At 43.5% G+C, this 27,903-nt stretch overlaps 1 protein-coding gene across 1 annotated transcript in view; it reads right to left on the bottom strand.

Annotated features, from left to right (window-relative positions):
* The window catches only part of LOC309559212 (caspase-8-like), a gene marked incomplete at its 3' end in the record, with an annotated part of 64,953 nt that overhangs the window by 15,673 nt on the left and 21,377 nt on the right, over positions 1-27,903 (bottom strand). Inside the window, exons 2-3 of the mRNA XM_082262431.1 lie at positions 22,829-23,164; positions 6,853-6,958 (exon numbers count right to left, since the gene is read on the bottom strand). Coding sequence (XP_082118557.1) covers positions 6,853-6,958; positions 22,829-23,121 — 399 coding nt within the window. The 5' untranslated portion in view covers positions 23,122-23,164. The remainder of the gene's footprint in view (positions 1-6,852; positions 6,959-22,828; positions 23,165-27,903) is intronic.

Raw genomic sequence — 27,903 nt, 5'->3', positions numbered from 1 at the left:
GTGTTTGCCATTTGGAACGGCTTTGAAGGATATGCAGGTACTCCAGGGGTGCCAAAACACGTTGGCTAGGTGTTGCACCTGTTTCCATTGACGCCTATAGATATCCTTCGGATCAATCTCAGCAGAAGATATCACAGTAGTTCCAACCTTGTTCTGAGTAAGGAGTGTGGCTGGGGTAAGAATCACTGGAGAATCAGGATCGGAAGATACTGGTACTAGTGGCCTTGCATTAATGATGGCGGATACTTCCGATAGAAAGACACTCAAAGTCTCATGAGTCAATAGGGAAGACTTGTGGTCCTGTAACATGGAATCGAGAATTCTTCGAGCGATTCCAATCATTCGCTCCCAGGATCCTCCCATATGTGAAGAATGTGGTGGATTAAACACCAAAGTACATCCATTGTTTGAAAATAATTTGTCTAGTTGAAGTTCTTTACATGCTCCAACAAAGTTGGTACCACAGTCGGATCTTAGCTGCTTGGCGGGTCCTCGGATTGAGAAGAATATTCGTAAAGCGTTGATGAAACAAGAAGAATCCATTGACTCGATCACTTCAATATGTACAGCTCGTATGCTGAGACAAGTAAACAACACAGCCCACCTTTTGCTATTGGCTGCTCCATCACAAGTCTTTCGAGATACCACAGTCCACGGATGGAAAACGTCAAACTCCAAAGTAGGTGAAGGGTGGATCCATACTTAAACAATCAGCTGGCAGGCTTGCCATTAGTTGCAGTTGGTGTCTACCTCTTAACTGGCTACACTTGACACATTTAAAAAGCAGGGAAGAAACACATCTCTTCATTCCAACAATCCACAAGGCAGCTGACCTGATAGCGCCTTCTGTAAATTGTCGACCTTGGTGTTCTATTAGTTCATGATGGTGCCGGATTAGAAGAGTGGCAATGTGGTGCTGAACTGGTATGATGATAGGGTTTTGTTCCTTGCTACACAGGTCAGATTTCTGTAAACTGCCTCCAACTCGCAGCAACTGATTGTCATCGACCACAGGGTTTAGATTAAAAAGTGAACTACCCTTTGACAAAGGTATTCCACCTTTGATTCTGTGGAATTCTTCCATGTACACTTCTTATTGTACACAGCGAATGATAACCCTTTCTGCATGCTCAATTTCTGTTGCCGTAGGATGGTTGTTACAGATGTGCCAGCCATGACACTCTGATGTTGAGTTCCTTTTAAAACAATGAGCAATGTCAATCAAATAAGAAACAGCCCTAACGGCTGATGACCAGGTAGAAAAACCTTCAAAACGATGTGACTTGAGTTTAGGTTCTGAATTCTGAGAGGTATGCAGTGTGGTGTTCATAGACCTGATTTCTTTATCAGCTTCAGGATGTGCCAGTTCAGTGGAAATGGAGTAGGAGTTCTCACAAAGAAATCTTGGAGGCGACAGCCACAAGCAGCCATGGAGAGCTGCTGAGGATATAGCGCTTGTCCCACAATCAGCAGGATTAAGGTCAGTGGGGATATAATGCCATTGCTTTGGCAAGGAGAACCTTCTGATACGATCTACAGGATTACTAACGTACACGTGAAATTGTTTGGTTTGGTTGTAAATGTAACCAAGCACTATCTTACTCTCTGTGTAAAATGTGTAGGAATCGGTTTTAACGTCCATTTCACTCCTTATGACTTCAGCTATTTCCACTGCTAGCACAGCTGCACAAAGTTCAAGTCTGGGTATGGTATGTGCAGGTTTTGGTGTTAGCTTTGCTTTAGAGTAAACTGTATTGCTGAACACTTCCGGGACCTTCCTGGCTCCCCCTTTTACTCCCCAACTTCAGGGTTTAACTACTTGGCACCCCCTTTCACTGTGCACTCCTGGTTAGCTGGCTCCTGGATCCCCTTTTGACCCCTCTGGAGTGGTCTCCTCACTTAGGCAGACCCCTGGGCAGTTGTTGAGTACTCACAATACTGTTTTTCCTGAAGAATTCTGCCCAGCAGCTCCACTTGGTCAGAAACTCTGAATCCCTTGATGCTTAGCTCAACCTCCAGTCCCTAGGCCGACTGCCCGGACCACCTTCACACTTTACAGAAGGAGAGACAGCCATTTTTTCTTTTTTACACTGTGATTGCTTTTTAGAGTGAAGATCACTGAAGCTGAAACCATCTTAGTTATCATAAATGGCTTTCATTCAAAACTCTTGTTTACTAATGTGATGCTGTGATTGGCCACAGCTATCACATGGTACAGGGCTGCTGTGATTGGCCCTGTACACCATGTGATCACTGTGATCATTTAAAAGATCACAATACTAAGCAAGCTGTCATGAATTAAAGCCATTAATGACAGTTGCTTTCTTGTGAACACATGATTGGTCACAGCGATCATGTGCTACCTGGGCCTATCACAGAGGCCCAGTAATGTTTGGTCTGTTTCGCTGTGTCTGATGGACACAGCGCTAGCAAATCACACTACTGCACTCCCCAGTGCGTGCGCTTGAGGTGCATGAGTGGGTGGACTTCATATGACGATGATCCCCTGATGATGTCAGCCTTGACTGACGAAACGTCGGGAACGTGAGACCATACACATCCGGGTCTGAGGTCTGAGGAACGCAGCGTGGAGCGGCATCTCCCATCCCCAGCAAACGATTTTATTGAAGGCTTTTATCTGCTTTTTGTCTAGTAAGTGCATTTTATCTTAAATAAATGCTTGATTGCTAAGAGATACTGCACCATGAGACTATTTTTTCATCCCTGCATATGGCTTGGCTTTCTGATTATGGCACTGACTCTGGCTGTGATGACCTCTACTTATGGGAGCAAGATGCATTAGAGTTCCTTACTGGAGTACACAGCGCATTTGACCCCCTATAATCAAGGGGTCCATTAAATCTGGTAAGCGGCTCATATAGTTATTCTACTGGGTGATCGTGTGAAGGTGAAGGCTTTGCTAAGGAAACCACCCTATCAAGTCTGTGTCTTCCATATTGGCTGTCAATTATCTAATTGCTTTGGACACCAGAGACTTTATTGCACGAATTATTCTATATGGTTTATATGGTTCACATCTTTGTATTTATTTATATATTTCTGTCGAGCGCTACATCCCCTTTGTTCACTATTTATCACGATTCCACGTTTGTGTAGCAGCTGACAGCGTGGGAGAAATCCCACTTCATCACTATATATTCAAAATGTATTTATATTAATTAATTTTTCACACCATTTGCGCAGTTTTTTACCCCTTTTCGGACTTCATATGACATCCACCCAGGATAAGAGAACACCTGCCCAAGCTTAATTTTACAATAGGCCAGGCTGGAAGTGGTAAAGGACACCTATGGGGCAGAGCAATTTTTACATTTCTGATATGGACTTGTTTATTCGACGATAACTTTGTCATTACGTAAGATCACAAGGTAATTCCTACATTTTTTTTAAGGACCAACAAGGAATTTTTCATAATTATTGTCTTGCAACTTTTTTTTTCACAATCCTAAGACAAATGTAACAAACGTAAACAAAATGCACTTTCTTTTTTCAATTTTGTGCGTTTAAATGTAAAACATCTAAATATATGTTAAATGTGTAAAAATATTAATGAACAAAACAAACAAACAAAAAGTTTATATGTTAAGAGCCGGTTCACATTTGTGCGGCTGCGGCGTTCGCATGTAATGTCGGAGCGCACTGCTCCTTCATTACATGCGATCGGCTGTGCGGTGCGAGTTTAGCCATATACTTTGTATGGCTAAATTCGCACCGCACCCGCAGCAAACACGCACAGGACCCTTTTTGGCAGCAGCATCAGGATTGGATCGCACAGCGGTTCACACTTGTGCGATCCGATCCTGTGCGAACTGCAAGATCGCACTGCGATATGCGATCAAACTGGGGGTGTCGTTAAGATTACATTGACACCCCCAGCGTATCGCATATGGCAGTGTGAACTGCCGGGGGTGCGTTTGCGATGCGGGAACAAGCTGCGGATTCGCAGCCTTCCCGCATCGCATAAGTGTGAACCGGGGCTAATAGTTCATAAAATAGAAAATAGAAAATAGAAAAATAAGAAAAATCACCAGGAAAATAATATTTGTATGTAAATGGGGAATGAGGAGTTAATTAGGGCTGATTAGAGTAAACTAAAGGTAATAAGTGATTAAACAGAGAAACATTTTTATTTAAAAAAAACAAACTTTTTTATACTTGTCAGATTGCTTTAACTGACTTCATCTGCAGATAAGTTTACCTCTTTGATAAGCAAATAAATGAACAGAATGAAACAAATGTTACAATATGCAACATTGGGGTTGATTTACTAAAGACAAATTCACTCTGCACTACAAGTGCACTGCAAGTGCACTTGGAAATGCAGTCATTTAGATCTGAGGAGAAATGAAGGGAAGCTTTGCTGATCTCTATCATCTAATCATGTGCAAGCAGAAATACTGTTTTTTATTTTCCTTGTATGTCCCCCTCAGATCTACAGCGACTGCATTTCTAAGTTCACTTCCAAGTGCACTTGCAGTGCACTTGTAGTGCAGAGTGGATTTGCCTTTATTGTATCTTTCTGTAGCATCTGAATATTGTTATTTAAAAACACTGTCAGACAGCATTTTTTTACAACTAAAGCTGCCAACCTTCTCTGTATACACAGCAATACAACCTTGATTAATCACAGGCAAATTACTGTGTACTGGGAGGGGGATAATAGGGCAGAAGGACTGGACATGCTACACATGCCCTGTGTATACTGATAACCTTTTCTGGGCGTGTGAAGCATGCCCAAAATCTGCAAACAGTTAAGGCCAGTTGCACACCGACATACAAATCTACTGATGTTTATACTCAGGATCTTGTTGACTACAAGATTCTGAGTAAAATGTTCTGTAAAGAACTTGCAAAAATGCACGTAAAGGCGCGTATAGATATGTAAACATATACAAGCATAAAATTCTTCTTATTAGCAATATACTCATATATATACATGCATAAAAATATGTAAATATGCATGTGTGCATAAATTACTGCGCTCACACGTACATTTTCTATTTTATTTTACAGCTATGTACTAATTGTTCTGTTACTCATCTTTATCATCACAGCTTTGTATGATTCCAACAATGCATCTACAGTGGGTACGGAAAGTATTCAGACCCCCTTAAATTTTTCACTCTTTGTTATATTGCAGCCATTTGCTAAAATCATTTAAGTTCATTCTTCTTCCTCATGAATGTACACATAGCACCCCATACTGACAGAAAAACACAGAATTGTTGACATTGTTGCAGATTTATTAAAAAAGAAAAACTGAAATATCACATGGTCCTAAGTATTCAGACCCTTTGCTCAGTATTTAGTAGAAGCCCCCTTTTGATCTAATACAGCCAGGAGTCTTTTTGGGAAAGATGCAACAAGTCTTTCACACCTGGATTTGGGGATCCTCTGCCATTCCTCCTTGCAGATCCTCTCCAGTTCTGTCAGGTTGGATGGTAAACGTTGGTGGACAGCCATTTTTAGGTCTCTCCAGAGATGCTCAATTGGGTTTAAGTCAGGGCTCTGGCTGGGCCATTCAAGAACAGTCACGGAGTTGTTGTGAAGCCACTCCTTCGTTATTTTAGCTGTGTGCTTAGGGTCATTGTCTTGTTGGAAGGTAAACCTTCGACCCAGTCTAAGGTCCAGAGCACTCTGGAGAAGGTTTTTGTCCAGGATATCCCTGTACTTGGCCGCATTCATCTTTCCCTTGATTGTAACCAGTCGTCCTGTCCCTGCAGCTGAAAAACACCCCCACAGCATGATGCTGCCACCACCATGCTTCACTGTTGGGACTGTATTGGACAGGTGATGAGCAGTGCCTGGTTTTCTCCACACATACCGCTTAGAATTAAGGCCAAAAAGTTCTATTTTGGGCTCATCAGACCAGAGAATCTTATTTCTCACCATCTTGGAGTCCTTCAGGTGTTTTTTAGCAAACTCCAACGCGGGCTTTCATGTGTCTTACACTGAGGAGAGGCTTCCGTCGGGCCACTCTGCCATAAATCCCCGACTGGTGGAGGGCTGCAGTGATGGTTGACTTTCTATAACTTTCTCCCATCTCCTGACTGCATCTCTGGAGCTCAGCCACAGTGATCTTTGGGTTCATCTTTACCTCTCTCACCAAGGCTCTTCTCCCCCGATAGCTCAGTTTGGCCGGACTGCCAGGTCTAGGAAGGGTTCTGGTCGTCCCAAACGTCTTCCATTTGAGGATTATGGAGGCCACTGTGCTCTTAGGAACCTTAAGTGCAGCAGAAATCTTTTTGTAACCTTGGCCAGATCTGTGCCTTGCCACAATTCTGTCTCTGAGCTCTTCAGGCAGTTCCTTTGACCTCATGATTCTCATTTGCTCTGACATGCATTGTGATCTGGAAGGTCTTATATAGACAGGTGTGTGGCTTTCCTAATCAAGTCCAATCAGTATAATCAAACACAGCTGGACTCAAATGAAGGTGTAGAACCATCTCAAGGATGATCAGAAGAAATGGAAAGCACCCGAGTTAAATATATGAGTGTCACAGCAAAGGGTCTGAATACTTAGGACCATGTGATATTTCAGTTTTTCTTTTTTAATAAATCTGCAACAATGTCAACAATTCTGTGTTTTTCTGTCAGTATGGGGTGCTATGTGTACATTCATGAGGAAGAAGAATGAACTTAAATGATTTTAGCAAATGGCTGCAATATAACAAAGAGTGAAAAATTTAAGGGGGTCTGAATACTTTCCGTACCCACTGTATATCCAGATTAGAAAAAAAAAATGTTTTTTTTACTCCCATGTGCAAGAGGCCTATGAGTTTCACAGCTTCATGAACTTCAAATGTTTAACATAAAGAAAATGTCTCCTACTGTTGCTTTGTCCAGTTTAGCATTGGAAATGTCATCACTGAACACACTCTTGATTTTCCTAAATTCTGAGTCTGGTACAAGCTCACCAAGCTCAAAGAGAAGTAACCTATAAAAAAAAAAAAAAAACATAGGTCACTACAAGAGATAAGACTGTCCTGTGAGTAGTATATGCTATGCAGAGATTGCTATACTGTAAAGTTCAATTAGATCTTTACTTAAGAGTGATTGTAAAGGCAAACTTTTTTTGTAATTAAGATAAAAATGTGCTATACTTACCTGCTCTGTGCAATAGTATTGCACATAATGGTCTCTTACCTCCTCTCCTGGAGTCCTCTGTCAGCAACATCTGCTCCTCCTTTCCTGCAGACTCCCCCTCAATACTTGGCTTGGTGAGGGGGCATCTGCAGGAAAGGAGGAGCAGACACCAGTGCAGGCCTGCTCCAAACCCAGGCTGTGTGCATCCATAGGCACAAACATCACGGGTCAAATTCGCCCCTGCTCCCTCCTCACAGGATTTGACTGAGAGCCTATGGCTCCTGCTGCTCTCAGAATTTCCTGTTAGCCCAGGAGAGAGGAGAATGGTGCTTCCGGTGGATGTACTGTATTTACAGAGGAGCCAGGTAAGTATTTAGGGATTGAAAAGCTAGGGGGGGGGGGTCAAGTAATGGGGAGTTCTTTTACCTTAACACATAGAATCAAGAATTCTACATTAGAACAGCTTTAAACCAGTAGTAAAATCTCTTTAAATAAAAAAAAAAAAATGGTCCCCTGCAGGTTATTGTCATAATGTGGTAGTATGCACTGCATACTAGCACATTATGACATACTTACCTGTAAAGTGCATCCCTCTAGCAGAGTGTTGTCACAGCTGACAGGGCTTCCATCTTAACCTGATCTTCCTTCTGGGTTTGCGCTCTCTGGCAGTTTGAATGGCGGGGCTGCGATGACATCACTTCCACTCATGCGCATGGGAGTCATGATCACGGTTTAGCACTCTAAATGAATGACACACTTAAGTGTGGCGTTTATTCAGAGCACACTGTGAATGTGCTGGTGACGTCACCTGCTGCTGCAAATGTGAATATCTCCTAAATGGTGTACGTTTTGAAGATATACCTATGGGTAAGCCTTATTATAGGTACAAGTAAAAAACTGACATTTCTACTGCTTTAAATCAGCTCCAATACAATCCAAGAGCATCAAAACAATAAGTTGTTCAATGTCTTACACAGTTTCTTTGCTTTGTAAAGCAGCCATAGCTTCAGTAGAAAACCTGTGCTGTAGAGAAGGACCCTTTCTTCTTGTGTGTGACCTTACACACTACAATCTGGTTTTCAAAAGATAAAATTATTGGGAAATCACTCCAGCACCACATCCTGAAGTAGTAGAACATTGTACACAGATAAATACTTCAAGCAGGACTTTTAAAGTGCCATTGACTAAAAACAGAATTTCATTAAAAGACACTTTATTCCAATATGTATCATTGGTTAAAATACATACATATTAAACTGTAGTGCTACCCCCACATGAGCCACTTTGTTAATGAGGTTCTCTGTTCTTTGCCTCAGCCTCAGCCCCTCTGACACACCTGATTGAATGAAAATTCCTGCAAGCACTAATAAGAATAGGAGTATAGATACCTTTTAACTTGGCTGTGGATTACTGCTTGGAAATAGGCACAAGACCATTTAGCGGTAAATAAACTCACATGTATCATTTGTCGCAAAGTCAGCAATAAACAGTATATTTAAGCAATAACTGCAGTCTGGATAAGAATACTATGACTTGTTTAGAGTGCACTCTAACAGAATGGCTAAGATATGGTGTATAGTCCCTTGAGAGGCACCTCCTAATATAAGCAATAGACAAAGACCTCAGTGGAGTAGCTATGGTAGAGGCAGTCCTTAGTTACCATAACTTGTGTGTGTGTGGGTGTAACTTATCTCTTCAATCGGCTAGTGTTGGGGTCCAGTTTTCCTGGTGGTGCACCTGAGTACAGTCCCAATAAAAACTTCAGGCAGCAAGTAAGGCTACTAGATAGCTGTATAGTCAGTTCCTAAAGGACTCAATCTTTCTAACAGCAGAGTGGCAGCTCACCAGTCCCAGTGATATTGCAGCTCACAATCCAGTCACACACAGCAATTAGTCCTCCTTCCATTCTGCACCTAGGTAACTCCAGCTGTCCGCATACCAGGACTCAGCACTTTGGATCCAAGTCAGGCCACCAATATGTAGCAAGCAATAGTGCACACTGGACAGCGATGTGGACTCACCAGACTCCTTCACAGCAAGAGGAAGTTATCTCCTGTACAGCCCAGGAAAATGCAGCTCTCCTCTGGATTATAGTTTCCATGGTGCAGTGCTGCCTGACTCAGTCCACTGAACTGTTCCTGCTCAGCAGTTCCCTCCTCTCGCTGGAAACTCCCACTAACCAGTTCAGCACTGCAGGGCAGCCAGAGTTTCACTCACTCTCTTCTTAGTCAAGCACCTGGCTACAGAAATAATACAGTGTTATCAACCACTACTAACACATCTTTTAGACTCTAACATTCCACATCATATAGTTGCCCTGTGAGTATGTTATAAAACATTAATGGATAGGGAGTCTTTAGTGGACAGTAATAGGTATTCAGTACAATTGGTCAGTTGCTCTTCTCTTCAACACATTTTGTTATCATCATTAGGAAGATAGCACTCAATATCATATAAAATCTCTCGCGCCAAAACTTAAGTGCCGGTTCACACTAGGGCGACCTGTGAGCCGCTGCTTTCAATTAATCAAAATATGTAAAAATAGTGAAAATCATGCCAAATTAGCCCCCCCGGTTTACACTAGGGCGACCTGTGAGGCGACCTGGTCGCCTCACAGGTCGCCGCAGGTCGCCTCCCATAGGAAAGCTGCGGACCCGTTCTAATAGGAGCGACACAAGTCGCTCCGACCTAGAAAAAGGGTCCGGAGCTTCTTTGGGGCGACCAGGAGGCGACCGCCATAGACTTCAATGTTATGAAGTCCGTGGCGGCCGCTCCGAGGTCGCGGCGCGCTGCTCGCACCGCGATCTCGGAGGTCGCCCCTGAAAGTAGCGTCGCTCCTATGTGAACCGGCGCTTAAGTGAAAACCACGCAGTGCAAAAATACATAGTGAATACATGATTAATTAATGATTAACTAATTAATGTGAAGAGGGTAATCTTAAATTAGGAGTGCTATAACATAATCCAAAAGGTATATATAAGAGTCCAAACATAAATCATGACACCTCAAGAGACCCTCTGAGTAGGCACAATACATGAGTTTACATCAAGTGGTCCCTTGAGGTGTCACTGGTTGCCACCCAAGGATAGCCAACCCCAAGGCCAAGAAGGGGGCTGGTGGTGGCCCGCAGGGGGATATATTGTGCTCAGTCACAAGGTGTATAATGTATACTTATGTATCTTTGAGCTTATTTTGCTTTTTTTTGCTTTGCTGACAGATCTATATATAAGTAGTGCTATCTTCCTGATGAAGCTCATCGTGAAATGCATTGAAGAGAAAAACTACTGACCAATTTCGCTGAATACCTAGTGTCTACTAAAGACTCCCTATCTGTTAACAGTTTATAACACACTCATGCAGCAACTATATGTTATGGTATGTCAGTGTCTAAAAGATGTGTCGGTGGCTACTACCACTTTAACCTTTCTGTATTTATGTTTAGTACAATATGATTTTATCATGTCTTTTAGATATAGCAACAACTATACAGTACACATTGAACAGTCACACTGTTATGTTGCAGAAGCTCTCCTGCCCACTATTCATACCTGCAAAGGATTGCTGTGGACGTGGGTAAAATTACCATATCAATATTATTGTGAATAACTCAAGCTGCATTCCAAAACTGTTGCTACCAACTGCATAAAGCCTCCCTTTAGCAGAGAGAAGGCCAATCGCTGGCAAGGAAAAACAGACAAGATAAGCTGGTACTTTGTTCAGCCTGAGGCTTTGCACCTGCTTGCCATTTTCTCTTAAGGTAGATAAGTTTACCATGAGTGGAGAAGAACCAGAGGAACTGGGTAAGAAACCAGAGGAGGCTCTAGGTAAGAAACTTGCTACAGCATTTCCTCAGAAGAAGTAGCCTGCATGGCTTTCCAGGGACAGGTTCTCTTTGAGACACTCCAGGTCAACAGCTTTAGAGATGCGCCTGAAGTTGAACACTTGTCATTACTAGCTAGAGTACAGATTGCAAGGTCTTTTTCTCCTTCTAATTGTTATAGAAGCATAATTTCTCTACTTGTTGGAAGGTTTTCTGGGTCAAGCTATTTCTGCCCCAGTTGTAGTGGCAAACAGTTTACTATCCAAACACACATGGTGGCATTATCTGGTATGCATCTTGAGGCTTTAACCACTTAAGCCCCGGAAGATTTTACCCCCATTCCGACCAGGGGGTATTTTGCGATTCGGCACTGCGTGACTTTAACGGACAATTGCGCGATCGTGCGACGCTGTACCTAAACGAATTTGGCGTCCTTTTTTTCCCACAAACAGAGCTTTCTTTTGGTGGTATTTGATCACCTGTGCGATTTTTTGATCACGCGCTATAAACAAAAAAAGAGCGTCAATTTTGCAAAAATAGCAATATTTTTCACATTTTTTAATATGAAATTCCCCAAAAAAAAAATTTAAAAATCAAAATGTTTTTACTTTTTCGGCCAATTTGTTTTATGCTACCTATGTTTGGTAAAAAAAATCGCAAAAAGCGTATTTTGATTTGTTTGCGCAAAAGTTATCGCGTTTACTAACAAAGGGAAAGATTTCTGTCATTTTTGTTGTTTTTTTTTTTTAACGTGTAATGGCGGCGATCTGCGATTTTTTTGCGGTACTGCGACATTGGGGCGGACAGATCGGACCCTTGACTGACATTTTTGACACTTTTGGGGTTACCAGTGACATTTCTACAGTAATCAGTGCTATATATATGCACTGTTACTGTAAAAATACACTGGTAGTGAAGGGGTTAACTTTATTTGGGAGGGAGGGGCTGTGTGTATCCCTAGGGGCGTGCTTTCTACTGTGATTGGCTGGGGCTTGAGCTGTATGGACACTGATCAACGGATCTACATACTAGATCCGAGTGATCAGTATCCTAACAGCAAGGAGAATGACAGGCAGCTTGTTTACACAGGCTGCCTGACATTCTCCCTCTCCCCCGCCGATCGCCGAGTGACCGGCGGACATCGGGTCCGCCGGTCACACGCGCGGGGGGGTCCGTGACCACGCGGGAGCGCGCCTCCGGGGGCGCGCGCTCGCTCCCTAGACCCTCACAAGCTAGTGACGTAGCCCTACGTCACTTTGCCTGTGAGGGGCTGACTGCCGACGTAGATCGGCGTTAGGCAGTCGGCAAGTGGTTAAGGGGCTTGTTTCAGATGCAAGTTTTCCATATATAAATACAAAATTTGCATTGCCTCCCTTCGCCTGAGACACTTTTTGGCTTTGGCGTGCATCAAAAACAATTTCTGTGCCTTGCTATCGGACCCATGCACTATCAATCTGTGATCCTGCTCCTCGTCCATTGGTCTGCACCTTGTGTATTAGGATACTAGACCCAATACTATGAAACAAACAAAGATAAAATTCCCAGTTCAATTTGCCAACCAGTCTGCTTACCAACCAAATTGGCCTGTCTAACAGTTTGCGTCAATACAGGGGTTTAGATAGCACACATTTGCAAACACATGTGAAAGCTGCAGGGCCACGTCAAGGCTCCCTGTTACCTGCAGTCCTAACTCTAATGAATTTTAAAGAGTCTCCACAGTGGGAGCACATGCAAGCTAATGGATAGATAGGGGGCAGGTGAGCCTGGAGGTGGCCCATCCCTCCTGAAAGGTAATTGGGGGCATAATGGAAGCCCAGCTGAGAGTATTACAGCAAAGGCACCCAGTATGTCCACTCACCAGTACATTTGTAGACCCAATACTAGCCTCATTGCCTTCCTGAAATATTCTCATAGAGAGATCCTTTTTTAAATGGGGAATAAATGGTGGGGGCTCTATTGAGCAACCTGACATTGTCCTCCAGATATTCTACTAATTTGGATATGTTCAGAGCCTTTAGAGATCGTTTCTGGAACCGACTCATCTTGGGAATGTCTGGATGACCCCAATTACAGCTCAGGACTGAGTACTTTTCCTCATTGATAACTTTTCACACTCTCTGGTCTCAGATTCAAGCTGTCTTGACTAGGAGCAATCTGGATCTCCACTTTGTTCTTAGAGGGACAAGTTGACTCAGTCTTTGGTCCGGTGATTTCCCTATTGCTGAGGCTCAGGGGTCTGGCTCCCATGCAAGGAAGTCTTCGCTTGCTGTTTTAAAAAAATCCCCATGGAACGATACCTCCAGACAGTGAATTGTTCTGGGGACACCTAGACACACTTGATGTCAAGTGGTTTGGTTGTCCTTGGTGTCTTGTTTTCTAAAGTAACATCCAGAAGTTCTGGGGCATTATATACAATCTGGGTCCTAAGCAGACAATGCCATAAAGGTGGCATATTTCAATTTTCAGGTGGATCCAGAGTTTTACAGTAGCAAAAGATAGATTGGTATCCTTGGCATAACGTCAGGCTTCAGCCCTGTCAGGCATGAGCATTCCAGGTAAAAACAGTGGCAGGCAGATTGCATCTATCAGCAGTGCTTAAACCTGTAAGAGTGATTTCTACCCCTGGAGCTATTCCTGGTGTGTCCCTGGTAGGCAACTTCAGAGGTCCCTGAGGTCAAACTAAAGGCTAGACATTTTTGGCTCAGGTGCAGTGGTCCTTTGGTACGATGCTCCTGTGACTCTAAGTACCTCCTTCCCTAATTTGTCTTGCATGTATGGAATGGAAAGCATTCTGGTTTTCCTCATTGTTCCAGGCAGATGTGGTACTCCAACCTAAAAGGGACACTGGAAATTTGCTCCGAGGAATCAACTGGATTCGGATTATCTGTTGCCAAGGAATCTTTTTTGCCATCCAGCTACAAACATTAACAGCTTAATGTTTGAAGCTCAAATTCTGAGACAGGGTATCATGGAGTCTAGGAATTCCTTAAGCCGGAGGTCTACTTCTTCATGTTAACCACTTAAGCCCCGGAAGATTTTACCCCCTTCCTGACCAGGGCCTATTTTGCGATTCGGCACTGCGTGACTTTAACGGACAATTGCGCGGTCGTGCGACGCTGTACCTAAACGAATTTGACGTCCTTTTTTCCCACAAACAGAGCTTTCTTTTGGTGGTATTTGATCACCTGTGCGATTTTTTATCATGCGCTATAAACAAAGAAAGAGCGACAATTTTGCAAAAGTAACAATATTTTTCACATTTTTTTTATATGAAATTCCCCCCCAAAAAAATGTAAAAATCAAAATTTTTTAACATTTTTGGCCAATTTGTTTTCTGCTACATATGCTTGGTAAAAAAAATCACAATAAGCGTATTTTGATTGGTTTGCGCAAAAGTTATTGCGTTTACTAACTAAGGGAAAGATTTTTGTCATTTTTGTTGTTTTTTTTTTAACGAGTAATGGCGGCGATCTGCGACTTTTTTTGCGGGATTGCAACATTGTGGCGGACAGATCGGACCCTTGACTGACATTTTTGACACTTTTAGGGGTACCAGTGACATTACTACAGTAATCAGTGCTATACATATGCACTGTTACTGTAAAAATTACACTGGCAGGGAAGGGGTAACTTTAATGGGGAAGGAGGGGTTAAGTATGTCCCTAGGGGCGTGTTTCTAACTGTGATTGGACAAGGCTACTGGTGTAAGAACAGAGATCAACGGTCCTACATAGTAGAACCATATGATCTCCATTTTTACACAGGGGAGAATGACAGGCGGCTTTGTTTACATTAGCCGCCTGCCTTTCTCCCTTCACGGCGGACGATCGCGAGTGACCGGCGGACATCGGGTCCGCCGGTCACACGCGCGGACTCGTTAGGGAACGAGCCGGGGGGGGGAGCGCACCTTCGGGGGCGCGCGCTTGCCCGCTATTGGCTCACAGGCTAGTGACGTACCGATACGGCACTTTGCCTGGCCGGGGCTGACCGCCGCAGTATATGTACTTGCGGCGGTCGGCAAGCGGTTAAATCTATCACTGGACATGTGATGCATGCTTATCTTGGTGTAAGCCTCAGGGCTTTCCCCCCAGGAGTTTCTTCGCTGGACAAGTCCTCTCTTGCATCTGGGCCTAGATCAGCATTTTGCTCTTAATATTGCTGCCCATGTGCCTTTGTGGGATCTTTAAGTATTTCACTTGTAGTCTTCACTTGGGGAGGTGACTGTTCAAGACTGTGGTGGCCTTGTCTGTCATAGGACTTTTCACAGGTTTAACATAAGGCAAGGTTCTAAGAAGCCAGTTCTCCTTCATGCTTGGGGTAGTTTCTATCTGTGTCCTCAAACAGGACATCCTTATTTAGTTCTTTGGTCTGCATCCAGTTCACCCAAGCAAAGTTTCTGTCTCTTGGTGGGATGTGGTCGGGATAGAAAATTTCTCTCTCAGCCTTTACTTTCTTCTTGTTTTTCAAGATTGACCCTGTACTGATGCCCTGATTTCTAGCTCCATTATGTCAAGCAGACCATCAACCAACTCCATTGTCTAGGTTTCAGGTTCCATCCTGTCCTGACAAGATGCACTATAATAAATTTATGAGTGCATCCTGAGCTTTTGGCTGCAGACTACAGTTCCTCAGATCCGCAAGGCTGCCAACTAGGCTTCTATCCTCACTTTTCCTGTGTTCCCCAGGGTCTTGAGGTGATTGTAGCCAAATTAGTGCACTTGCTACGTGAGCATTTGGGTGCTGTTCGTTGTTCTTTTTCCGTCTGCACTGGCATTTTCGGGGCACGCTTTCGGGGCATGTCCCCTTGAAGGGCAAGTGCTCTGGGGGCCTCTCAAATCCCCTGGTGGATTTGAATGTTGGTGCGGATGGGGAGGTGCTCAATTGTTTTCCTACCAGGCGGATATTCACCCTTATCTGAAGCCAGCCTCCGGTATAAGAATTCTTGGGGAGGCTCTTCGAGCTGCAGGCAGTTCACAGCTTTGCTGTTGTCATGACCTCTAGTGCCTGTGGGCGTTTGTTTGCCTATCACAAAGTGGGATTGCTTTGTCCAACTTAGGTGAAGTACTCCTTCAATACATCCAGATCAATGATGGCACACTTAGAAACAGTCATTAGCTAGGCATAGCAGCGATACCTAGATCCTTAGAAACCAACAACGGTAGAAGGCTCCAGTGCACAAATTCCTAACATTATTTCTAGGGTCCTGCTATATGGCTGGGCTGCAACAACTGTAAGTGATTGCTGTATGTTCCTCCAACAACATCCGGACATTGTGGGCACCTTATGCAGGGATGTCAGCCAACATGAAAGGCAGGAGAGCCAATTGGGTTCTATTATGGCGCATTCTTTTAACACTACTGATGGGCTTAGCAGTCCGCACTACAGCTGTCTTTGGCGGGAAGCCAGTAGCTTACTCTCTTTCTTTATGATAGGATTTGCTTAAATGTCCCACCCTAGTAGCTAGTTATTGATCTATCACATGTATGTTGCCATGGAGGCACCAGGAAAACAGAAAATTCTATCATACTTACTGTAATTTTCTTTCCTGGTGCCTATCCATGGCAGCATACTGAACTCACCAGTTCAATCCTAGCAATGTACAGTGTGGGTGTTGTGTGGGTGTTAACTTTTTAGAACTACGCACTGGTCCTGTGGGTGAAAGTAGACGGGGCTACTATCACATGTATGTTCACAATCCAGAATCCGGCGTCCACTAAATGGTGGTGGTAAGAAATTAACCAGTGCCTGTGTGGTTCTGAGCTGCTATGGAAAAATTCCCCTTGGGAAGGAGAAACAAGCCAAAATTTCTGCCGATAAAGGGGGCAGCATAGTTGTCCAGAATAAAGAGGACTATCTAAGGGAGGCGTATTAGCTTTTAGCTGAGGAGACAACCTATACCATCCTCAAGAAGGACCCCCTACCAGAATATCAGCAGGCCTCGCACCGTCTGGTGAATGAGGCATTTCAAGATGGTGTCTTGGACAAGAAAAGAAAAAAGTTCTTATTACTCAGTTACCAGCACACCATATTTTTATCACTTGCCGAAAATTCACAAATCTTTAGAGAACCCACCAGGACGGCCAATCATGGCGAGTACAAACAGTTTTTTAAGTGGCCTATCACAATATATTGATTTTTTCTACAGCCTTTAGTAAGTAACCTCCCGGTTTTTATCAGAGACTCTAGTCAAGTCTTGGATTCATTAAAATCTTATATTTGCGAAAACAATTACCAGTGGGCTTCTCTAGATGTATGCTCATTGTATATTTCGATCCCCCACAATATAGGCCTAAAGGCTTTACAATACTTTTCTTTACAGAGACTTTACCATCTATTCCCGGCAGGCACAATTTTTAATTGAAGGCACTGATTTTTGCCTTCAACATAATTTTACTTTTTTAGACAAATTTTATCTCCAATTGTAAGGCACGACAATGGGAGCTAACTTTGCTCCGTGCTATGCTAATATGACCATGGGAGGAGTTGTACGTGTGGCGCAACAATCCTTTTGCTCAGCATGTCGTCTACTATGGGCGCTACATCGACGACGTACTGATCATTTGGAGTGGTGCCGACGAGCAATTCCTCTCATTCGTGTCTTAGTGTAATGACAATACTTTGGGCCTACAATTCACACCCATCTTGGATCCAGAAAAGTTAGTCTTCTTAGATCTGGAGCTGACACATGAAAATGGGAAAATCATCTCCAAAAACCACTGTAAACCAACAAGCGGAAATTCATACTTGCATTATTCCAGCTGCCACCACCCTGTTTGGTGTAACAACATCGCAGGTGGCCAATTTTAACGATTGCGTGGGAATTGCTCGAAGAAAGAAGATTATATTAAACAGGGCCAAGTACTCATCATCAAATTACAGGAAAAAGACTTTCCGGAACTCCTATTATATGAAGGGTTTCATAAATACGAGACATTGTACTGTCCACAGTGCAGTACAAATGAATGTAAACCTACTGAAGAAAAAACTGCTAGATTTGTTACCAACTATAATGACAACTACCAAAGGATCACTCAGACTTTCCGAAAACATTGGAATATTCTTCTATTGGACCCGATACTGGCCAAAACCCTACCCAAGAAGCCTCAAGTAACATTCAGAAGCGCCAAAACTCTTAAAAACATGATAGCTCCCAGCAAATAACAAATAACAACAAGAAGAAAAATACTAGTATAGACATTCGTTGCTTTTTTCATAACAGGGTAGGGATCTTTCAATTCCGCAAACGAGGATGCCTTGCTTGTCAGTCTATTACCCATAGAAAATCCAGTTTTACTGACCATAACGGTCGAGTTTTTAACATCAGACAATTCATCACCTGCTCGGTCGAATTTGTGGTGTATGTACTCCGATGTCCGTGTAATCTACTCTACGTCGGCCGTACAACACGCACTTTACGCAAGCGCATAGGCGAACACAGAAAGCTAATTAAGGGCGGAAATGATAAACACAGTATGCCTCAACACTTTTTACATTTCCATAATAATGATTTTAAGCTAATGGAAGTTATGGCCATCAAATTCATTGGAGGTCAAATGTTGACTGACAATGAAAGATTCACCTTACTATGCAAGCGGGAGGCCTTCTGGATATTTAAGCTAAATTCCTTGTCCCCCAATGGCCTCAATGAGGAAACTGAACTATGCAACATGGTATGATTCAGGGTCCTAGTAGGTCCTATTTACTATAAATATCCATTTAGCAATGAGCCCCTATGCCTTGTCCATAAGGTATGGGGTCTTGTGGTATACATATTCATCATGTACATCCTTTTTCTTCTTCCTTCCCCCCCCCCCAAACATAACCCACTATAGGTGTTGCACATGTGGGTATGATTTGGAAAAGGGGGGAAGAGGGCGGGACTTCTTCTTGCTGTTTGACATGGACGCTCTGGCACTGCTGGATGGTTGCTGGGCTGGCTCACGTTACCTTCCCGGGAGCTGCGATGCGTGTTGTATGCCCCCCCCCCCTTCTCCCTGGTCTCTCGTGAGCTCGGGGGATCGGGCGGGCGGAGCCACCACGCATCGGCGCCACGTCCTGCGCCGACGTGTGACGTCAGTTTGGCGCCAACACGCCGACGGCTGTTGTACATCCTCAGTGCATAAGAGGGAGTCCGCCGGATGGTTTGGTAAGCCTGCCATTCCCGTGGCTCCCTCCATATATGCACTGACGTGACGCTGGGCGCTTTGGGTCGGCGGTTCCTGGCGGAAGAGAGGCACACCTTTCTCAACTTCAATCTTCGGTACTCACTCCCCGCACTTATCCTCTTTATTCCTATCACTTGCTTGTTTCATATACCACTCTTGCATCATCACCCACATTGTCTGATCACTCTTTTGGCACATTGGTCCAACTAGGGGTACTTAACCCCATTTTTATCATTACTTTTACTTTTATATTTATTTTTATTTATCTAATTCCTTGTCTTTCTCCTACTTAGATACTCATCTTTTGGGCTCTCTATAATTCCACTCCTTCACCACAATATATTTTTTTCACTTATCTTAGCGCTCATTTTTCTCATTTTTTAGTATACTTCCCCATACCCTCCTCACAGCCACAATTTATATATTCTTATATTTTTTTATAGATTTTATCTCATATATAATTTTAAATTCTCTAATTTTCCATGTAAGTAAAAAAAAAAAAAATTTATTTTTTTTTATTTTTTTTTATATATTACATATATTACTATTTTTACCATCACCCCATTTACTTCATAGCTACTTTCTACATATATTCCATCCCTTTCAATTTCCTACTCTTATCATGCAAGTTATATTACGACCCTCCATACAATATATACTTTTACTTTTATACTTACTACTTATCTCTATTTACTCGATATAGATACATGATACCATCAAGAATATTTCAGTCCCCTCTATTTCACATTCTTTCCTGTGTGTGGCTTCTTCTGTTCTTGCCGCGGACCTCCTGCGTCCTCAGCCCCCGGGGGAGGCACCTGGGTCCTCTCCGCCTCCATTACCAGTCGTTGCCATGGCTACCATGTAAGTTGGGATTGTGGGGGTCATTCCTCCCTTCCCTTCCCCCTTTCAGCTTCCATCAACCATCATTCTTTGCAATACCTTATATGTATATTTTTTACTTTTAGATATGGATCATACATCTACTCTGAAGAAGTGGCGGAATTAGGCCACGAAACGCGTCAGTTTATGGATGTTATGATTTTACTCCAATACTCCTATGGTTGTCAGTTGTTATGCTGGTTCTTTTGAAGCTGTTCTGGGGATTACTTACTCTTTTTACTACTCCAGCTTTATATATACCATATGTCTTATTTTGTACAACATTTTATGCCATTTGTATACTATCATGAGTGCAATAAATGTGATATCCTACTCTACTAACCTTGTCTTGGTCATGTCTCTCATACAAAGTCCCAACCTCTCCATATTTTTCCACATGTGGGTATGAGGTTATGTATATATATGTTTTTGTTTTTTTTTCTCATATACTTTATCATATAATTTTATGTGTATATATAATTTTTTTTTTCGGACATCTTTATGCCCTGGGTCACAATATCTCAGGGGTATGTTCATATTCTGATGTTCTTTAAAGCTCATAAACAATTTTCTATTTTATTTAGATATGATATAACGGTATCAATAATTGATTTTATAAACCTTAGCCTGTGCTTCTCTTTATATATATATGCATGTGTCCTTACAGATACACATATAGCTTATCTAGTACTGTATATATATATATATATATATATATATATATATATATATATATATATATATATATATATATAGTTCTAATGTTTCTGCTCTTTCCCGGTATTCCAGCTGGATAGTATAACTGTTTATATCTTTGTTCAATCCATTTCAGTGTGATGCCAGTGTGTTTTCATTAGGTGGAGTCTGCACTTTGTCCGCAATACAAATAATTGCCAAAGTTCCAATTATTTACATAATCCCACCCTGGTGGGTGTCATTTTTTTCTCCTCCCTATTGTAGTACATAAATGAGGTTCGGTCCATCCCGTCGCTTAGCTTGACAAGGAGCAGGAGCGCGAAACATGTTGCTATAGCGACGGGACAATCCTCAGACGCTCTCCTCCTCTCCACCTTCCTCCTTGGCTCTTCCGTGTATAGGCGTGGTGAGTGACGTCATCACCTGGCGCCGCATCTGCCTCGCAGTATCCAGAGCGTTCCACGGCCTTATTGCATGGAGGGAGGATTTCAATTTCAAGAAAGTATTCACCTTTCCTGTATACCACACCATTGCATTGTGCATCTGACTTGGTATTTTATACATTTTTATTTTCCAATAAGTCTGATTAGTTTTAATTGACAAGTTTCTTCAAATCATTTTCTGGTCAGGATTTCTAGTGGATGTCTCTATGTGTATAGCCTGTTCCTGTCAGTGCTTGAATTCAATTTACTGTAGGAATATTTACTATCACATGTATCCTGTCATGGATAGTCACCAGGAAAAGTAAATTACAGTAAGTACAATACAATTTTCTGTTTGTCTTCATTTTGGATAGAGTAAGGGAGGGTTATAACCCCTGTCAATTTTTTTTCACCATCTGTGTCCCATTGTGGAGATTTCCCTTCACTTCCTGTCCCATAGTCAAAAAGGTAGTGAGAGGAAATCTCTGCAAATTAAGGGAATTCTTTAGGGAACCCCAGGTCCCCAGAACTAGGGTTCCCAATGGAAGATTTCCCCTCTCTTACTTTTCTGGGGACAACCTAAATTTGGGATTTTCTATTATCTTTAGTTTCAATGATAATGGTAAACAAGACAATTAGAGAAGGTGTATCTCCCCTAAAGTTGAACTATAGGCAAAATGATTTTTTTAATTTTGGATAGAGTAAGGGAGGATTATAACCCCTGTAAGGTTTATTTTTGCTCTCTCTGTCCCAATGGGGAGATATACCTTCACTTCATGTCCAGTAGCCAAAATAGGAAGTGGGAGATTTCATTTTCAAAGTGCTTGGCTCAGCCAGGAAACAGTCTAGGGGTTTTGTTTTTTTGTAGTTTTATTTGAGAACTTGGATAGGAGAAGGGATGAGTGGGATACTCCAACTTGAATAAACTATGCACAATTTGCTGGGACGTCTAGAGATAACTGAGTGCGGCAAGGCCGCTACTTCACCTTGTCAATGGCAGTGAAGAAGAATTAATGGACTTGTATTACTCTGTGAATTGCTCTTCAGGGTCCAACTAGGCATCCCCTTTATCCCTATTCTTCAGGGTTCTACACGGCACCCCCTTTACTGTACTTCTCTCTTGTGTGAGCTAGCTCCTTGATCCCCTGACTTCACTGGAGTGGTCCCCTTCCTTGGCTGACCCTTTGGCAAATCCCACAGTACTCACGGACACTGTTTTTCCCGAGAGACTCTGCCAGCAACTCCACCGTCAGCTACACTGGATCCTCTGCAGCTCAGCTCCACACCTGGTCCCCTAGGACGACTGCCCAAGACCACCTTCCTCATACCCAGCAGGAGGAGAGACCAGTCGTCTGCCTCCTCCTGGGACTCTGCTTCCCGCCAAAGATGCCCTGTCACATGTCCCCTCAGCTTTTATGAGCAATCCCAGAATGCATTGCCAGAATGCCCTCCCACTGGGACTCCCATAAAAGCTAATGTGTCACTGGCTGGGTTTTATCCACTGTCCAACAAGCTCCCTCATTGGATGCAGTGGGGACACTCCCTCAGACCCAGTGAATCACACCTGGAGACATGCAACAGGCAACCTAACTGATCAGGCTCCCCTGATAAGGAGAAGGAGCAATAGATGCTTTTTCCTAGCACCTACCTAGGAGGATGCTACACTAGCATAAAATTAGCACAGATAACTTTTTAAAAAGTCAGTTATACGTTTTATTTTTCTTTCTATTACTTACCTGAATGGAGTTATTTTTGCCACTTTTGGTTTTCCTAGTTTTTTCTCCATTTCATCTTTACTACTGTTAAAATGTTTTTTAAGAAGGTCGAATCGCTTCAGATAGTATAGCAGCTCTGCAACAAAATCAATGATTTCTTGATCAGGGTAACAATTCTTTAGTGCTTTGAAAAGGTCTTTCAGTTCTGAAACTCCTTTTGGAACTAAGTCCTTGCACAAGAAGTTCACATCTCTACTTTCATCAGAGCTCAGGTCATTGATAATGCTAAGAAACTGGGAAATCCGATTATCCATAGTGGTTAAATTCAGTTCAGAGTTTCAAAATTATTTTCTTTACCTAAATAAAGAAACAGTTAGAATTAGATAGAGGTAGAAATAGAAAATCACATATTACTAAACTAAGATAAATGTATACTATTTACAGCGAGCCCACCAGGGGATATAACTGAGAGGGCCTACAATAAGACAAAATGTAGAAGACCTTGTGTAAAGTGGGTCATGACAAAGACTGTGTGTTAAAGTGGAACTGCTATTGGGATGGGCTGGCTCTTACAATAACATCAAAGAATGCACTTTATGCCACACTTATGTTTCAGTGTGTCCTCCACCAGCGACATGACGTATGCACTTGCCCTTTAGACTCTGCTGCTACCACTGACATCTTTGGCCAGTCTGTTTCCAGTTGGAGTTTTTATTGTTCCAGCACCCAGCTCCACTCCTGGGTTAGGAATGTATGCTGGCTGAAGATAATGAGGTCTGACTTAACTTAAAATGTGCGGAGAGAATTGAGGAGTCATACTGAACACTGTGCCTCCCTAATTTTCCCCAAAATGAAAGCCAGCAAGAGAAACAGATTTGTGGTGTTTATCCAGAAAAGGTGACACATTTTTAAAGTCACTAACCAGCTTGAAGCACCTTTGACCGAACACAGACCTGCTATAAAGAAAAAACACAGCAGTGTCATAGACCTCCAAAAAGCCTTCTAATGCAGTCCTGTCAATAATAAAAGAAGCACTATGTTGCTCCAGGGTGCAATCTTCTAGTGGTTCACTATCAACTGCATAACTATGGCATTCAAAGAAACGGCTCTTCATTGTCAAAGCCTTGCATGAAAGTTTATTAATCCTTCCAGTGCATAGACTACTCCTTCTATTCCCTCAGACACTAACGCATTTCACTCTGTCAATAGCTTACTCTGCAACTAAGCTCTTGACAGACTGAAATGTGTTAGAGAAGTGTTTCTCAACCCCGGTCCTCAGGACCCACTAAAGGGGCCACGTTTGCAAGAAAACTGAAATACATCACAGGTGATATAATTTTCTGCTCAGTGATTGCAGTATTCTTGTCTGCATCTCCCCAAGGTAATACTTAAAATCTAGCCTGTTAGTGTGCCCTGAGGACCGGAGTTGAGAAACACTGTGTTAGAGGCTGGAGGAGCATACACCATAAGGATTACTAAACTTTCATACAAGGCTTTTATAATGGAGAGTGGCTTAATTTTCTTTTTACAAATACTCGGGTAATAAATATCCAGGACGTAAAACAGGGAAGGGGCATCGGTGTACCAAGACCCTTTTTTTCTGGTCTCTTCAGGTCTTCTTGTGTCAGCAAACTCCTTGTGAGCATTGCAGAATACTTGATTGGCTTCTCTCTTTCCTAGTCCAGGTGTTACTGCACAAGGAAATAAAAGAAGTTGCTACCAAGTCAAATACATAAACTGTGTTTAAATTACTTTTAAAGTTCAATGATAGCCAGTTGAAGATGTAGCTCAACAAGAGAGGTCCCTAAACTAGCAGTTGGGAGCAGGACCTTTTCTTGTTGTACTACAGATAAAATCCGAACCACTACCCACAAATCCCTCATCTCAAGGTTGCATTTGGCCTCTACTATGATGGTAGTTCCTCTTAGATTCTGTATAACTCCCACTGGAAGTGGACACACAATTTATTGTCAGGGAGGTATGGTCTTTTCTTGGAGAGGTGGGAGCAGGGCCAACAACCCTCCCCCCCAATTTGACTTTTTTTTTACTGACAAGAAAGATTTACTAATGGAACACAATTTTATAACAAAAATGACAGATATGACTGAAACTCCGATTACAAACTAAGACAGTCTATATTTAATCAGTATAATTTATATGTAAACATTGACATTATTTAGGATGCTCATAGCAAGTAACCTGCCTGGCTTTACAATTAAAAATTAAAAACAGCCTGACTAAATGTAAGCGTGACTTGGATTATGAAAGACCTAGGAATAGGTATCCTGGCAACCTGAAATGGAACAGAAAAACGAGTCCTGCAGCATGCATAAGAATCTGCCAGTTAAGAGTTAACTTAGTGCAGACTAATTGCACTAATTGGCAAAAGGCTGGCCTATTTAAACACCACAGCAGCACTGAGCCATTGCTGTCTTGTCTGCAGCTTTACCTGTACTTCCTGATCCTGAACCTGCTGTTTCCTGTTGACTTCCTGATCGACCTCCCGGCTTGTCCACTACTTCGTCTGCTTGCTGCCCGCCCTGACCTTGGCTCGTTCCTGTGACCACTCTCCTGCCTTATCCTTGTCGGCTTATCTGCTTCTGATTCTGGACGTGTTTACCTCCTGGTGGGGCAACCCTGGGGACCGCGACCTGGTGTTAGCTTGCAGCGCAGTCTATCCCCACCACCAGGGGCTCTAGTGAAAACCAGCTAGCACTTAGACTCCGCACCTCAGACTAGCCCGTGTCTACCACCAGTGTGACCCGTCCGTGTTCCTGTTGTACCAGATCCCACGAGGCTACCTCTGCACGTCAGGCTCAGCCACCAGCACCATTACAGTACAAGACAGCCATGTCGGAGCCTGCAAGAGGGGCCTCTCCTCTGGACGAGATCTGCCAACACTTGGCAGCATTGTCGCAAACAGTCAAGTCGCTCCAGGACAGCTATGTGCACTTGGAGGAACGCATGCACTCTGTGACTAACCTGGGGATCCCTCCTGTTTCTTTGGTACCCCCAACTTCCACGACACCAACAGGTTCGGTCTCAGGACCCACAGTTGTGATGCTACCACCTGAACCCAGGGTTCCTACACCAGAGCGATTTTCAGGAGATCGGGACAAATTTAGGGCGTTCCGTAACGCATGCGAACTTTATTTCTCACTGCAGCCCCGGACTTTCTCCTTGGAAGCCACCAAGGTTGGATTTGTCATCTCCCTACTCTTGGATGAACCCCAGTCCTGGGCACACCGACTTCTTGAAGAGTGCAGCCCACACCTAGACTCCTTGTCTTCCTTTTTTGGTGCCATGGCTCAATTATACGATGATCCACAGCGCACTTCCACAGCGGAAGCTGCTCTTCATGCACTCCAGCAAGGCCGCAGAGCAGTAGAGGAGTACGTCTCGGATTTTAGACGGTGGAGTACTGATACCGAGTGGAACGACGCAGCGCTACGTCACCAGTTCCGCTCAGGCCTATCTGAGGGTCTGAAGGACGAGCTAGCCCGAGTTGGCATTCCAGACTCCCTAGAGGCATTGATTTCATTGGCTATCCAGATAGATCGCCGGCTTCGTGAGCGCCGTGCGGAAAGGTCTGCCCAGCACCCACGCCCGTTCTGGATGATGCCGCGGTTCGCAACTCCGGCTCATGTCACCTCCACCAGGCCCATTCCGGCCAACCTGGCTCCTGCTAACTTCACACCAGATGCCCCAGAACCCATGCAGGTTGGCGTTATGCGGTCTACCCTAACCGCTGAAGAACGACACCGCCGGCAAAAGAATAACCTCTGCCTATACTGTGGTGAAGCCGGCCATTACGTACGTTCTTGCCCAGCAAAGTTACGTAAGTTTCTCTCCATCTCTCCTTCAAGTTATCCAGCATCCGCTGCCAGTGCTACTCACTTAGCGCTCCCTGTTTCGTTTCAACTCCCGGGAGGTACAATACCAGTCACCGCAATTATTGATTCTGGAGCGTGCAGCTGTTTCATTGATCTCACGTTCGCCATCCAACACCACATCCCTCTTCAAACCAAGACTCAAGGACTTTCCATTTTTCTTGCAGATGGGTCTCATATTAAGTCTGGACCTGTGACTCAGGAGACCCCTCCACTTCCTATGGTCACTTCTTCAGGTCACAAAGAGCTACTCAGCCTGGATGCTATTGCTTCCCCTTTATTTCCGGTTATCCTGGGATTGCCGTGGCTGCAGGCCCACAACCCGCAAATCGATTGGATGACAAGAACGATCAAATTTCAGTCTGATTACTGCATAAACTCCTGTTTACCGGTCTCTCTCAGCCCTGCCAGTACCCTGCTCTGTTTGGACTCTGACACAGATCTGCTTTCTGCTGTGCCTAAGCCTTATCATGGCTACCTGGACGTTTTTAGTAAACGGGGGGCCGAGACCCTTCCTCCTCATCGCACATACGACTGCCCGATCGAGTTACTTCCTGGGGCCGGGATTCCATTCGGTCGTATCTTCCCTTTGTCAGAACGGGAATTGGAGGCTCTGAAAGAATACGTGGATGAAAATCTAAAGAAGGGGTTCATTCGTCCATCGACATCCCCAGCAGGGGCAGGAATCTTCTTAGTGGAAAAAAGGACCACTCTCTCCGCCCCTGTGTGGACTATCGGGAACTAAATAAGATCACGGTCAAGAACCGTTACCCTCTTCCCCTGGTACCAGAACTTTTCCAAAGACTGAGGTCAGCCTCCATTTTCACTAAGTTAGACTTACGTGGGGCCTATAATTTGGTCCGTATTCGTGAGGGGGATGAGTGGAAAACAGCGTTTCGCACCAGGTTTGGGCATTTTGAATATCTGGTGATGCCCTTCGGCCTGTGCAACGCCCCAGCAACCTTTCAACATTTTGTAAATGATATTTTCAGAGACTGGTTAGATATCTTTGTTATTGTCTACCTGGACGATATCTTGATTTTCTCTGCATCCCTGGATCAACATCGGGGACATGTCAAAAATGTCCTCGGCAGACTCCGCCAACACGGATTATATGCCAAGCCGGAGAAGTGCGACTTTGAACGCCAGAGTATTCAGTTCCTAGGTCTCATAATTTCCACTGAAGGAATTAAGATGGATCTCCAA

This window comes from Pelophylax lessonae, assembly GCF_965119305.1.
Source record: "Pelophylax lessonae genome assembly, chromosome: 6".
Taxonomy (NCBI): Eukaryota; Metazoa; Chordata; class Amphibia; order Anura; family Ranidae; genus Pelophylax; species Pelophylax lessonae.
The sequence above is the reverse complement of the archived record's forward strand: the minus strand, read 5'-3'. Positions and strand labels throughout refer to the sequence as shown.